The sequence below is a fragment of the Numida meleagris genome, chromosome 4 (genome assembly GCF_002078875.1).
Source record: "Numida meleagris isolate 19003 breed g44 Domestic line chromosome 4, NumMel1.0, whole genome shotgun sequence".
NCBI lineage: Eukaryota > Metazoa > Chordata > Aves > Galliformes > Numididae > Numida > Numida meleagris.
In genome coordinates this window covers 40,579,914-40,595,614 of record NC_034412.1, presented here as the reverse complement: position 1 = coordinate 40,595,614, position 15,701 = coordinate 40,579,914, and the positions used below count along the sequence as shown (strand labels likewise).

General features: G+C 38.7%; 1 protein-coding gene across 1 annotated transcript in view; it reads right to left on the bottom strand.

The window, feature by feature from the left end:
- MMRN1 (multimerin 1) overlaps nt 362-15,701 on the bottom strand; it is a 41,809-nt gene continuing 26,469 nt past the window's right edge. The window contains exons 6-8 of the mRNA XM_021396509.1: nt 11,075-13,057; nt 3,193-3,339; nt 362-2,067 (exon numbers count right to left, since the gene is read on the bottom strand). Coding sequence (XP_021252184.1) covers nt 1,646-2,067; nt 3,193-3,339; nt 11,075-13,057 — 2,552 coding nt within the window. The 3' untranslated portion in view covers nt 362-1,645. The remainder of the gene's footprint in view (nt 2,068-3,192; nt 3,340-11,074; nt 13,058-15,701) is intronic.

The window sequence follows — 15,701 nt, the reverse complement described above, 5'->3', positions numbered from 1 at the left end:
AAAAAAAAAAAATGTGATGGGACAACTTGGCTTGCAGTATGCATTTCCCTAGGTCAAACAGGATTCCTATTCCATAGCAGGATTAACCTAAGATTAGAGCAGATGGTGAGACCACTGTTTGCCCTCCCTTGTGTTCTCCAGTATTTAAGAGAAGCCTTAATTTTGAGGGAAGGCTGTGCAGAAAACTCTGAATCATGTCTGCTGTTACAGGACACTTTGAACAATTTCCCTTCCCAACAAATTAAGCAACCCTGCAGCTCAGCATAAGTTGAACCCTAGGCAACAGGCTGGGCTCCAGCAGCTGCACAGGAGGAGTACTGATGATTTAAGCATCCCTTAAGAATGAAGACTGGATCTATCATTTAGAGGTGAAACCATTTAATAAACTCAATATGCAAAAGAGAGAAAGAGAGGATGAGCTACAGTATCTAGTTTTCCTCGTGAAGAAATAACTTCCACTTTACTGTGAAATGTTACAGGCATATAATTCCCAGTTTGTATACATTAGTGGTAGCATTTTCTGGAATAAGTATGTAAAAATCAATCGTCTTACTTCTATCCACAGTTATGTTCAAACTGCTCCCCTTTGAGGCAATGGGCAATGTGACTCATGATTTTATACAGTCATAGTATAGAATGAAAATGATTTTTAATTGGATTGGTACTTGGTAATCACACTTTAGATTATGCAGACTGAACTTCATAGTTCATTTCAACCTGCCTTAGCAGTCAGTGAATATAATGCAAAAACAATCAAAATCATAGATTTATAGAGTTCAAACTTCAAAAGGACAACTATGATTATCTCATTTAACCTTGTGTACTATGGGCCAAAGACTACACACCAAAATGTGCATAAAGCTCCTATAACAATGCTTGCTGTAAAAGATGTCACCTAAGGAAATTCAGCTGTGATTTAAATGCTTCAAGCAAGAGAAAGACTCCACCAAATCCATTGTAATGCTTTTCCACTGACTAATTATATTCAGCACTAAAAATGACCACCTTATTTCTGATCTGAGTGCATAAGCATGCAGATTTATTTTTTTTTTACATGCTATACAAAAGATTAGTTTCTTATCATATTGGTTCCATATGAAATTTTGAATCAGTTGGTTGCTGATATATCAAAGTGTCTGGGGGAAAATGCCAAGCAAAATGAAAAAAAACATTTTTTTCTGCAAAAAAAAAATCAGTACATGACTACCATTTGGTACAATGAGCTAAACAGCAACCCATCAAATGAATCATCAAATCTATCCATTTCTTTTGGTGTGCACTCACATTGTAAAGCAGTAATCAAAAGAAGCTTTGATTATTCTTGAGAACTGTTTCTCAGCTTCCTTGTCTGTTTATCCAATGGAAATGTAGAACTTAATTAGATCTGTGCTTCTGACTCATGTTTACAGAAGGAGGATACTTATTTTTCCTGTACTCCCAACCTGTGGACTCTCATTGTAATGTGTACATGCTGCACACAAGCAATTTGGAGAATCAGCCCAGTAGACACTTCAAATGCCAATGCCATTGCTTTAGTTACTTTCAGAAACTTATCACTGTGAAAGAAATGAAACATTTAAAAGCAAAGATAAATGTATATGCCAGTTGCTTCATTTGATGGTGACTGTTTACATTTGTGAGTGACTCAGGTACGATACAATAAGTAACCACTAAACGTAGTGACTGGTGGGTACTTGGCTGGTATAGAACCAGTTGCCAGTCTGAGCCACACTTCCTGACCATAATTTAACTCTAATAATGCATTTCCAGCAATTACTCTGTCATTGTAGTTGTTACTATTAATATTTTCAGCCTGAAAAGTGAGTTTGTCTATTCCATCAACAACCAAATAGCCAGAGGCATGGGGACTAAAGGATTCGATGGTATATTCAAAAACATACACCCCAAGATATGGAACGTGGAACTTCCCAGTTGCTGGGGCAAATGAAGCTCCATAGTTGACATCCAGACTGTTAAATCTGATGGGTCCTGGAGTTGTCATCCCATATGTATGAGAGGCAAAAAAAGCCACCATAGGTGCATATCTGTATGATCCCTTTGAAAAATCTGGAAAGGAATAAAGAACAGTTTCAAATAATGTCCTTGGTATTTCCCTCCCATTCTTCCTTTAATAACATAGAAAGGCAACTTGGATCAGCCAAAAATCATATCTGAAATCATATCACTGAGTGGCTTGAGTGACTAATTCATAGTTCTACATAAGCACAGAGTTTTTCTGTGTTGCATAAAAAGCAATTTTCTTCACAATTAGTGCTAGGTGGGGCACCAAGGAAAGAATTTTAAAAACAGCAAGGTAACATTGTGATTGCATATACAAAGTTATCATTAAGAGCGCTGCTATTTTTCTTTTATTTCTTCCCTCTCTCCACTCCCAATTTATTCCCTTCCCCAGGATCTCTTTCATTGTTCATCTGTGTGTGCTGAAGCCAAGAATTTTCCCCACAAATCTTAGACAAACTGTGAAGAAATTTGGCACTCCTGATGTTAAATGAGGTAGTAAAAAATGTATGTTTTTCTCCTCCAGCTGAGCATGCACACTATGATTCCCTGCCACTGTAAAAATGATTTTATTCACTATTCATATGTTGTCATGAATGAGAATCAGCCAAACAGCTGCTAAAAGCTGCATTAAATTCACGTTCCATGTGGCTTGCATGTAAATTATTTATTTGTTGTCTGGGCTGAATAAGCACAATTTCTAATTTCCTTTGAAACTTTTCTAAAGGCTGTATGGTTTGCTATTGAAAATCAGAGGTATGCCTAAAAGGACTCCTTGAGGCCATAATCTCATATATTATGGTAGCTATTGGCATTTATAGTACATTTCTTGCAGTGCTAAAGCTGGTATTCCCAAGTGACGTGATTTCACTTCCCCCCCAGCTATAGCATACCATCCCTCAGCAGCCTTCTGCAGAAGTCACCAGGAGCTTTCCAGCTATTATAACTGGTCCCAGCCCAATTTAATCCCACTGGCTGGTCATATTAAAGAAAGAGATCATGAGTTACCCACAGGGATTGATGACTTCAGCACCAAAACACAGGACACTACCACCTGATTTGGTACTCATTAAAGTGAAATGTGAGACCTTTGACCAGCAAATGTGCTCTAATTAGACCTTGGGGCAAAGGCCCATGCTGCTACTATATTGTGCTACTGAATTCTTTACTTGCCGACACTCAGAGCATCATCATTCACCAGCTTCACACTGCAATTCACTCCTCCAAAAGGGTGGCGACAAGCACAAACAAAACTCTGTCTGTCGTTGATACAGGTTCCTCCATTCTGGCATGGGGAGCTGACACAAGCTGAATACCGCCCTGTGATAGAGAGGGAGGAAAACCAACAACTTAAAGTAGCAATGGTATGCACATACCCAAACAGTCATTATAATGCCATTACTCAAAGTTTTCAATATTTTGGGAGGCCTCTTAAGCAATTCAGAAAGCTGGTGCCATTTATCCCAAGGTTCTATGTGAAGGCCAACCTCAGATCCTGTCTAAGTAATACAGCAGCCCACCTCTTTACTTGAACATAACATTTCCTCAGCTAGTCTCTAAATTATTCAGAAATACCTAGAAAATCTGAGTTCTTCTTGTCTCAGAGGTTTGGGTAAGAGTAGTAAGATGAAAGATACTACAAACCTACTTTCTTTGAAGCATCTGACTTGACACACATAAGAACCATTATAATGCTGGAATATCTGAGCAGCTGTGACTGTATAGTTCAAGACACTTCTGTCAAGAAATAACAGTCTCTCTTAGCTCATTTCTTTCTTCCCTCCCTTCCTCCTTAAATTCAATGAAATCCCTCCCCAAAATAAAAATTTAAGGCCAGCAAAGCCAGGTTACAGCCAAGCTTTAGAAAACACTCCTGCTGTTCCCAACATGAGCCTTTCTATAACAATCTAAGGCAGGGTAGACCTACAGATGGTCCTCAGGGCAGGTTTGATTTGGAAGATACTCATTTCCATAAGGATGGGGAATCCACCCCATACTCATTCCCATAAGGATGGAAGAAACCACAGAGCACCCAGCACCAGCAGCTCACAGTGGCAGCTGACTTTTTGTGGTGACCACCATACAACTGGCTCAGGTCTCTACCTCTCTTACTCTGTTCTACTCTTACTCTCAGACACAAAAGCAAACAAAGACACAAGTGAAAATCAGGCAGATTGTGATCGTGTGATTTAAGAAATAGGCTGGACAAGTTAATAAATCTTTACTAAGAGTGGAAATGTGCTGAAAGGCTTGGAGATGACAATGCTGCAAAACAGGAAAACTTGGAAGAGGCAGTGCTGACATATCCCATTTTATTTCCTTCTTTTGATGAGAAAAGGAAAAGAATTATTTTCCTGTTGCTTCAGAGAAATCTGCGCTTTGGTTTGGTTTCACTAGTGCAAGCACAAAAGGCTGCTCTTGCAGGGCAGAGTCAACTTACCTTTAGGCAGACCAAAACACAAATTTTGTATTTCTTATGTTGATGATGGACTGTCTGGTCTACGATACTATTCGCCCTACTGTATCAGAATCACCAGCTCATGGAGACGAAAGGTACTAAATACTATCCAGACTACATCAGGTACTTGTCCTTTGCCCATAAATAATTTCAGTTCCATTTTCAGATATCTGCCAACATTGCTGTAAAAGTTTTATATTACAAGCAATGCAAATTATACAAAACAGGTGATTTTGCAGAGCGCTCACACTGAAGTTGGCCTACCTCTCTTCCTATGTATGAGCTAACCAAATCATATCCTGTCCATACTGAGAAATATGTAACTCCAGCACTTCTGATCTATGAGGCAGTAATTACTGAGTGCTATTATTTAATGTTTTGTCATAACAGTCTAGGGGAGCAGAATTCTGGCTATATTAAATATTAAAAATCTCTGTGAACAAATCAGAATATGAACATTCCCAAACCATTTGTTTTTATTTTCCCCTGCTTTTGTCAAATAAAAGTCAGGTGCTTTATAAAATGATATTTTCTTTGACAGAAACTACCACCAGAGCTCTAGAAAGAGCTCTAACTCCATGTAGTCCTGTTATAAATCTAGATTGGTGGATGAGAACTCAAAAATCCTTTCATAAAAGTATTAAACTACATCTTCACATAACTATGGGTGTTACTGAAATATCTATCTTTAGATTCTCATCCAGAGAGAGCAATTATAGCAACCAGTTTCCATGAGAAATTTTAGTTCAGTGAGCAGAAAGCTAAAGCTCACTCTATAGAGCCACTTGAATTTGCACTGACAGAGCATACAAAACAAAAATACAGCAGTAATTCTTTTCACAAAAAATAATGTCCACACTGTAATCAAGCAATTTAGGTTGTCATGACGGGGGTCACAGCACAGGCGAACGGACATGAGGAAATTATATTTTTCTTCCCAGATAAGAGTTTTGCTGCAGACTTAATTGAAGTTATTTTTCACTCATATTTACTAAGCATCCACAGCAGTTTAGATGCTGTATGAAAGTAAAACAGAATAGGAAGGAAAACAGCTAACTGTGCTGACTATCATACTCCAAAAATACCGTATAATGCTTTCTGTAAGAACATAGCAGCCTGTCTGTTAATTGGTATCTGTGAATTATAAACAAAATGTGCAGAGGTCAGTCTGAAAATAATGCCTCCTATTTATTTCCATGGAAACTACAACAGATAACAAAAGCATATTAACATTCTCTGATAGAATAAATCCCTTCCTACAAAACACTATATTTCAGCATAGTCACCACCTTTAGCTATGCACTGTTGCCAACAATGAGCATGCTGTTTTCATAAAAATCTACACCAGTGGAGATGATCCACTGTCACTGTGGCCACTGCTGAAATGCACCACACACTGCCTCAGCGTGCTCACATCCACTGTTTGGTCTCCAGAAGTGTTCAGCAAGAGTCAATAAATGACAAGGGGCGCAATTTTTTCCACATGGAGGAATTCCATGACACGTTTACTTCACCCGCACTTCCACATCAGACACCATTGTGTCAGACTGCTCCTCTGCTGCCGTCTGTCACACAGCAACAACATGTAGTTGAATACTGTTAGGAAAGTTCACCCTCTACTGCCGTACCACCAACATCTACCTCTGACATCATAGGCCAACATAAAGAAAGGGGTGGCATCATTTTTGGAGCAGCCCTCACATATCCAAGAAACAGGAAAAATATTACACAAAAGGAAATGATAATGAGATTGAGAACAGAGTTTTACCAGCCCATGGAGGGATGATTTTGCCTGAATTCAACCCTGGAATTAAACTGAATTCTGACATAGTTTCACCTATAGTAAATTGCCCTTCATGCAGCAGCATTGCTTAACAACAGTTGAGGTGCACACTCCAAATTCTGGAAGCTAAAAGAAGTTGTGAAGAAGCTTGAGTCAAATTAGGATTTTTAGAATAGGAGGCCAATAAACAAGCAATCTGTGCAATTTCCACGTGGATTACAAGTATGAAATGGACAGTACACTTTTGCTGTCATTTCTGGCCGATGCTTCTCCACCGCATTTTCTTTTTGTTCCTTTCTGCAGAACATCCTGAGGTACTGTGTCCATTTTACAGACATTCTCTGGTTAGGATAAAGATGTTGAGAGGTATGTACTAAGAAAAGATTTCCAACTATAGTATGTATCTTATCTTTCACAAGACGGTAGAGCAGATGAGGAAAAAGAAACACGTCATAAAATAAATGAAAAACTTGAATTACAGCTATTAATAGCAGAGGACAAAGGAAATACAGTTGCTGTTTACACTCAGTATGGCAGGAGTGAGGATAGCTGGTTAATGCTGAGTTTTTCTACTCTTCAGAAGGGCAAGCAGCCAGAAGCTCTTTTGGGAAATAGGCTGCTAATGCTGTATAAATAAATCTTAAAAAAAAAAAAAAAGCAGCAGCTTTGCCAGTGTCTACTGCAGTATTGTTTAGAAGCAAATAAAATACTTAGCAATTTAATGGTCTCCTTATAGAAAAATGTGATGCCAGTGGTTCAGTCTGGAAATGTCTGAAAAGGAAGTGACTTTCCAGTGTTTCCACAGTCATGTCACTTGAAGTCCTAAGAGACTGGAAGAGCCTAGAATTCCACTAAACCACCCTGGCTGCACAGGGTCTGACCAGCTGTCAGTCTACAAATATTAATCATGGCTAGCTTAGTACTCTCAATAAAAGCGACAAAAACACTGAGCATCCTAATTAACCCGGATGCAAGGAGTGCTGAGGCTGCCAAAGGAGAGCTGCCCACTGGAGCTAAGGTAGACAGCAGGGCTAGGGCATCTGCTAGAGCGGTGACAAGCAGAGCGTGGTAAGTTGCTCACAGAAATCAGGGCCAGAACACCAAAAAAGACCAGAGAAACTTGGTCTGAGAAGAAGTGGGGCTCCCAGAAACATGGGTAAGGGTGCAGTGTCGGGGATAGGTCAGGCTGCTCAAGGTAGCTGGGCTATTACTGACCTCAGGTCCTTGGAAGAGAGTTCAGTAGCAAGTGCTGTACCAGTGTCTGTGATATTAACAAAAAAATTACCTCACAGCACTCTTGGGCAAAAACCGAGGAGGACAGGCGGCCCTTTGTCTCACCACAGTTGTGCTCTTCAGTTTGGAATGGAGGCACATTGTCAAGATTGATCTGAACTACTCGGACTCTGACAACTCTGTTGAGGTGCTTCTTTGTTAATAAGATATGTCTAACACTTCCATTTACATGTCTTTCAGGACTATTCAGTTTTCAAGATTACTAAAAACAATAAAGCTGTTTCATCTACCTTTTAGTCTAAAGAGTAAATATGCAAAATGCAAGTGTATGCCAACAAACTGAACTAGAATTGAATTAAAAAACAAAATGCAAAACATTTAAATAGGATAAATTAATTGCAGGGTATAAGTGAAAGGGTGACAAAGGAAGCTTGCATTTCTGTTAGGAGTCAGAAATCATGTGAAACTAAAATCTGACCAAAAAAAATAGGAAACATCTTCCACATATTCAACTGCAAACCTTCTGACTTTGCCTTCAATTCCAATGTGCAATTCCTAAAACATTAAGTGTAGCCTACTGAAATGTATTATCCTTTCTTTCAGTACAGCAGGTGGCCTTGCTTTGCTAAGTTTGAGTCAGAAGCAAGACTGGAGATAAAAGGTAGCAATTATTGAAACCGCAAACTTAAACTCCATTGGTACTTCATTCTCCAGGGTACTGAGAACATTGGTTTCAGTCATCCGTATGTGAGAGTACTAGGAGGGAAGGGTCAGAGATAAGATAAATAGAAGATGAGAATGTAAAGAAATGACCTTAATCTTACAGCGATGCATTATTTTAAATACACAAATATAATACAGTCACACTCTCATTAATTCATGTTAATGGGAGGGTAGAGAAATCAGAATAAAGGAAAACCACAACTAACTCAAGACATGCTTCTTAAGAATGCATTCACCCCTGAAAACCACAACATAAAAAACACTAAAGGGCAATGGACAAATAGGAATTGAGATAAGCTGCCCTTGCTCTGCATCATGCAATTCCGTAGTAGAACAGCATTTGGAAGTCTAGATATCATTCATAATCAAAACAATAAAGATTTTACTGGGTATTTTTTTTCTTTAAAGGAATGCACCACCCTCATGTCAGCTACCTGAAGCTGTCTTAAGACATTCCTTTTCTGTTAACCCAAATAGTCATTACATATATTATCAGGTAAAGAGTTGGATTTTTCATTCCTCGTGCACGTATACCAGCTTCTAGCTGATGAAAGCTTTTCTTTTGTTCAATCCACAACATCAGAATCTCCAAAACCTCATGTACCTACATACATAATGCAAATTCACAGTATTTCTCCTTGATTTTAAATGACTGCTGTGGAAAATGTTACCTCAGGGCCAAATCCTGAACACAATAATGCCAGTAAAAAATTGCAATCTGCTCAAGTAGGATCAAATAATACTACTGAACACACTACAAATACTACTACTGAACACACTAGAAACAACAACAATTGTCATTCACCTTTCTACTGTATATATAATGATTATAATCTCTGTGAATTAAAAAGATGGTCTAAGAACTAATATGTTCCATAATTAACCACTGAGTCTTAAGGTTTCTTATAGAAACTTAAGTACAGTCAGCACATGCTTCTGGATGGTCTCCTGAAGCTTAAGAGAGAAAAGGCTTTCCTAGAGAAGTGAAATCTATCTACGCAGAAAATGGATACTTGTCAATTAAGATAATAGCCTCATTTCTTAAACTTTCACAAGCATAATGTATGACTTTGCTAAGCAAAAAAAAAAAATCTGAGTACTAATGTCCACCACTGCTGGAAAACTGCATAAACTCTACCTTATCAAGGCCTTGTTTAAAAACAGGGCTTTGCTGTATCTGCAAAGATCTGCACTTTCTATAACAGTGAGAACATAATGAATGTTTTCAAGTAAGCTATTTGTTAAAATTCAGCGTGAGGTAAATAATAAATAGGAAAGACATTAATTCAGTAATGTGGAATAAAGCAGAGAGCAGGCGGCACTAGTGACAGTTCCCAAAAATGTAGGACACTCAGGAGGTAATTGCTGCTTCCAAAGTCAAAATAATCAAATTATTTTGTTGCAAGTGCATTTTTCAGTGTGCCTTCCCTAACTGAAAAGAAAACTAAGGAACTACTTCCTTCAGTGTGGATGGATTTCAGTACAAGTCAAGATACTCTTGGGATTGAGGTATTAATAACCATCCTTCCACTGAATACTTAAAGTGCTGTTCCAAGTGCAGGAGGAAAAAAGAAGGGATGGAGGGCAAGCTTGGACATTAACAATAGTGGCAGCTCTCCCTACCCCTACATCTGCTTAGAACAGGGACCAAATTTTAGGAGGAAGTTTTTCACTCAGAGGGTCATAATGCACTGGAAAGGGCTGCCCAGAGAGGCTGTGGATGCCCCATCCCTGGAGGCATTCAGGGCCAGACTGGATGTCGCTTTGGGCAGCCTGGTCTAGTGGCTGGCAACCCTGCACGCAGCAGGGGGGTTGAAACTAGATGATCTTTGAGGTCCTTTTCAACCCAGGCCATTCTATGATTATTGAAATATAGTTTCAGAGATGTTCTTAACTTTAAGAATGCTGTATAGAAAAGATTTAGGTCCGGGTCCTCAAAAGTGTCTGAACACTTGCCTATCATTTAGTCTATCTCGCTTATTTTAATCTGAATGAGTATCCTCTAGGTATTCCTAGTCACTTAACCACTCTCTATTCTTTTTAGTATTTTCCCAGAAAAGATACTTCCATAAAGCATGTTTCTCTCACCAATGATGCCAAAAGGCTTAACTCAATGTACGTATTTTTATGAATTCATCCATGTGAATTAAGTTCATATGACAATGTTTGAATTTAAAAGTTTGAAAGCCAGTCACACTCAAACTTTTAACAATGGCAGCTTCTATTCAGCTGAGCTGTTCTTTGAATGGACACAAGAGTCAAACCTACTTTATGGCCCGACTCTTGATTCTGCAGGTATACTGTAATAACCGTAACTGCACTAAGAAGTTCTGAAGGAGCTGGCAAGTCTCACTGCAATCATTTGGTGTACTCACTTGCTTAAGATTTCTAATCTTTTTCGTCCCTACTGATGCTGCAAAACATTGATGCAACTCCAGATTTCTCTCCCAGTCTGCATATTTCTACAGAAATTGCTAATTGATATGCAGGCACAAAGTTTTGTAGTTTAGGTTTTGTCTAAATATAGTCAGGTAGGAAAGGTCAGGTTTTCAGCTGAGTATATGCATGCACATATTTTAAATAGATCAAATGTGAATTTATTAAGGAAAAAATTATATGAAGCTTCTGGATGACAATGCAAAATCTCCTCAAAAGAAAAATAAACCTACTTGCAAGCATGAGAATAGAGCAACCTCAAGTTCCTTGGAGACTTCATGGCATTCTTTGAAGTCTTTGTTCACCTTAAATCAAGCTCTTATGCCACCTCTGTTAAGACTACTTTTTGACTCAGTTCATCACAGTGAGTACATAAGACCATTGCAAAAGGGCCAAATTTTGCACAGGCTAAAACATATTACCTGAATCTATGGTGTTATCTGTGTTTCTCTGACTTCGGCTTGCCAGACTCACAGTGATGTTTGCTGTCCCTTTTTTTACTGGAGCTGGTTTCTTCACAGTTGGTTTCACTTGCTTCTGAAGTTTGGTGAAGTTGCTTATTGCACTTGCCACCGATGCGTCAACGTGCTGCGTCAAATTTATCAGGATAATCCCCGCTTTTATCTCAAGCACAGATTCAATGAGCTCTTTGAGTCCTCTGTGCAGCAGAGGAATATCTGGCTGAGCAAGTTTAATTAGTACAGGTATACTTGCATTCACTTTTTGGATGCTGTGGTTGGTATCCTGACACAGCCCCCAGACCTCATGAACAGTCTTATTCAGAAGTGGAATGCTGTTTGAGAAACGAATTGACTTCATTTCCAGGGCCTTGATCCTGGAATTCAGTGTCTGGAGCTGAAGTGAGGCTGCTTGTTCTTTCTCTGTCAAAGCAGCCTTGTTTTTTTTCTGTGAAACACAGTTGTTTGCCAAAAACTTGGCAATTTTCGACTCCGCACCCAGGAGACGAGCCTCAAGGTCCTTTGATTCCTCCAGAGAATCAAGTAGTTTTTCTTCCAGGCGGGTGATATCATGTGGTTGATTGTCCACTTTTGATGACGTTTCATTTAAAATATAGTAAATTCTTCTAAAATTGTGAAGGATAGTTTCATCACACTCTACACGTGGGAGATCAGAGAGCGATGGAACTACTTGTGAAGTGAATTCATGCTTCTGTTTGCCAATAAGCAATGTCCAGATGGATTCATTCAACTGTTGGAATCGGGAAAGGAAAGCCAGGAGGCTGTCCAGCTTCTCAGCTCTGCCACAGCAGACCTCGGTCTCATTTTTCAGAGCATGTAACATATCTTTCTGTACGTAATTATCTTGAATGGAATCAATAGCACTGTTTATTACTATCATGGTCTTGTTTAATCCATCTTCAATTTCCACAGAGCATTCATTCATATGACTGTCCAAGAGTTCCAGATAAGCCTGAGATTTGTTTTTAAGTCCTTCCTGAGTTTTTGAGAGTTCCTTAATGGTAGAACTCATTCTGTTAACAACAGTTGTGAGGTTTTCAAGCTTCTCATTGATTGCTTCAGATTGGATTCGTTGTTCATACTCAGAAGTCAGACTAAAAGGTGGACCTTCTTCAATAAAGGGTTGCAGGATCTCCATATCATAGGACAAATCATTAATTTGCTCATTCATTTTGTCCATCTTACTGTCCAATGAAAGGACCAAATCAGAGACACTTCTGTTTAGGATAACCACATTTTCTTGGGTTGCTGACAGCTGCATTTGGAAATCCTTTCTGCTCTCTGACAGCATGTCATCACAGACTCCCAGAACAGAACCTCTCCGAATTTCCAGTGCATCACTGAGGTTGCTGATTTTGTTGTCCTGGACTCTTAAGTCATCATAGATCTGTAGTAGTATCAGGTCCTGTTTTTTCACTTTCTCATGCAGAGTAAACATGTGCTCTGTAATATTGTACTCTGTGACTTCACCAGTTGAAGGGATGTTTTGTCTTGAAAACTCTTCAGCTGATAGTAGTTGTTCATGAGCATCTCTCATTTCAGTAAGGGTCCTATTTAAAGATTCATAATAAATGACACTTCTCGACTGTTGGTGATCCAAGTTGTCTTCCAAGGATTTCTGCTTTTGCTGTAAAGCTTTCATGGGTTTGTCACAAATTAGGGTCATTTCCTCTTTCATCTGCACCATATGACTCTTCAGCTCCAAAATGTCAAGATTTGTTGGCCCAGTGTCTTTTTCTAGGGAAAATTTTTGTTGGGTTTCATTAAGATGCTTTGCTAATTCCTTTGTATTTTCAAGATCATTTGACAAACTAGACACAGTCTTGAAAATCTGAGCCATGTTCTCTAGAATTTCTCTTCTAAATACTTCTAACTGTTCTCCGACAATATCTTTGACTAACGTATTAATACTCCTGGATTTAAGACCTTCAGGGAAAAAAAGGAGAAATATAGAAATAATCAAAATATTCAGCATTTTTTTTTCCAGAAATGAGCACAGTGTTGTTCTTAAGTGAGATATCCCCTCCAATTACCCAACCAGAGAGCAAAATTAAGAGTTGAGGAACACAGAGGATAGCTACTTGTAGTCTCTTCCTTATTTCCAGTGAAATCAGAGGGACTTTTTCTATTATTTTGAAAGGGCAAACTCAGAATCTACATACACGGTGTCAACTTTGATCACTTAGCTAAGCTGTCTATGAGCACTGAAATGAGGATATTTACGTGCTTTTGATGCTTACGCAGAAGAAAGCAATGTGTTCTTTTTCTATTTGGAAAGTAAAGGGAAAAAAACCTGTTTTTTCAACCTTATGGTCAAGCAGAAGTGAAAGCAGACATTATTACCTTCCTGTTATGTCATATATGGCTAGTGGTCATACAACGCTCAACAGTTAGAAATAAGAACTAAAAAAAAGCTTTCTTGAATATCTAAAATTAGGATATGACAACTGCTGCAAAAGATAGACATGTTAAGGTACACGTATTTAGTCTTGCATACTGTAACTCTTAAAATAACTCTTTGAAATAGTAATCCTGAAAAGCACTAGGCAGAGGTAAACGTGTGGGAATTCTATTCCCGTGAAAAAAAGTGAACATACAACTCCTGTACAGCCTTACATGGTTAAAAGTAAAATCATTGCCACTGATAATTTTGTCAGGTTATCATGAGATGCTGGAAGATGCTTTATGAGACACAAGGGACCGTGAAGAAACATCTCATGACTGTAGAAAGAAACAAGGTTACTTTCTTCCTTCTGTGAGGAATCCATTACATTTCTTCATGTGAGCAACAAATACTGATGAGAGGCCATCCTGCTGCAAGAGCTCTTCCTCAGGATCTACACTGGCCTTTACTTTCTGTGATAGCCAAGAAGAGCCAAGATCAGCTCTGGCTTTCAAGTTTTATCAGAGAGATGGAACCTGACAAAACAGACAACTTTGTGCTTCTTTCCCTTGCCTACCGCTAGGAAAATGAGGTACCTAATAAGCAAGTACTACTCTAAAGTTCACTTGTGGTTGTGGGAGCATCCTTTTCCACATATTCTTAAGCTTGAGCTGAGAAAACGCATGAATATATTCATGGATGCAACTCAATCTTTCTGTTGCTTGTTTTGAAATAGAAAGGTCCAAACTACCTGAGATCATTAAAGATCTCCTACACTTTTGATGAGATTATTAATTTTAATTCCCTGGCTGAAATCCATTCTGTGTAATTACTCTGTGTCAACATACACTCCCTTTGCAGTTTCAATTACTATTTGAAGAGCAGCATGCAAAATAAACATATGTACACAGGAGACTGAGCTGAGGTTGCATATCCAGCTATAAATGACATTTCTGACTTGGAATTGATTAACTCTCCATTCTTGAATTCACTTTTTAAGGAGTGAGCATTTTAATAATGAAGAAGAAAGGAGTTCATAAAAAGTCTTTATATGAGTGAAAGAAGAAAAACAAGCAGAGATTATTAAATTAAATGGAGAACATTAAATTATTTTCTCTAACTAAAAAGTAGAAACAGTCTCCTAAGTACTGAAAGCAATCTTTTTATAAGTACGGAATGCTTCTCTAATCAACTTAAAGAAGCACATCAGTTAAAGTGAATGTTGCTTCACATCAACAGATGACAAGTTTGTGGACTGAAGTATATTAACAGATGAAAAAAAGAAATAAAGACTGCAAATTGTATTATTTGTTTACAGGAAAAAAAAAGACCTCACACCCAACAAATCTTGATAAAAAGCTGGACAGCCATTAGAATTTCTGTGATAAGAAAAGGGGTAGATAATGGATTTGAGAAAGGAGGCGGAGATGATGGGAAGAAAATGAAAAGATAAGGGAAGAAGGTAGAAATCTGACTAACACAAAGCAACTACAGACTTAGTTATACTTTGAAAGCGTGCTGCTTCAGAATGGCAGTGGGGAAAATACTCAAGTGCTTTCTTCAAGCTAGCTTCTAAGAAAAATTTTTAGCAACACTCTGACATACCTGTGCTGTGCCTCTGTACTGAGCTAGAGAGAAGCATGGAAACTCTTGCCAGCTTCTGTTACTTCAGGACACTCTTCCCACCTGGAGTATGACAGAGCCATACATGCTGGGCAGAAACTGCACAGTTACCCTTTGAGATTGTATATACGAGACAATAGGAATATGAATCTTTCTCGTCTGTTCCACTAACTCCTGCTGAGTAACTACTGCTGGTCCCAGGATGCAGCAAAACTGCTTCTAACATGTTATTTGTGATGCAAAGGCAAAGTATCGTTAACATTATCAATAATCACGTATAGGAAAAAGTTGACTCACTTGACTGGTGATAGGAACTCTAGCTGTAGAACACTCCTTCTCAGGAAGTAGCCTTCAACCAGGAGACATTCTCCCTTCTGAGGCTAGCTCTTAAATGAGCCCAGGGAGGAGTGGTCACTGGGTCTACTCCTTCAGGTCACATGGAAAGCACAGGTGAATTGCTCGCACCTGTACTTCCTGGGCCAGCCACCTCCTTCCACTTCAGCAGGTGCTCAATCATCAGTTCGGGCAGTGACTTAAGAGTTACCCTACACCTACATACAAGCC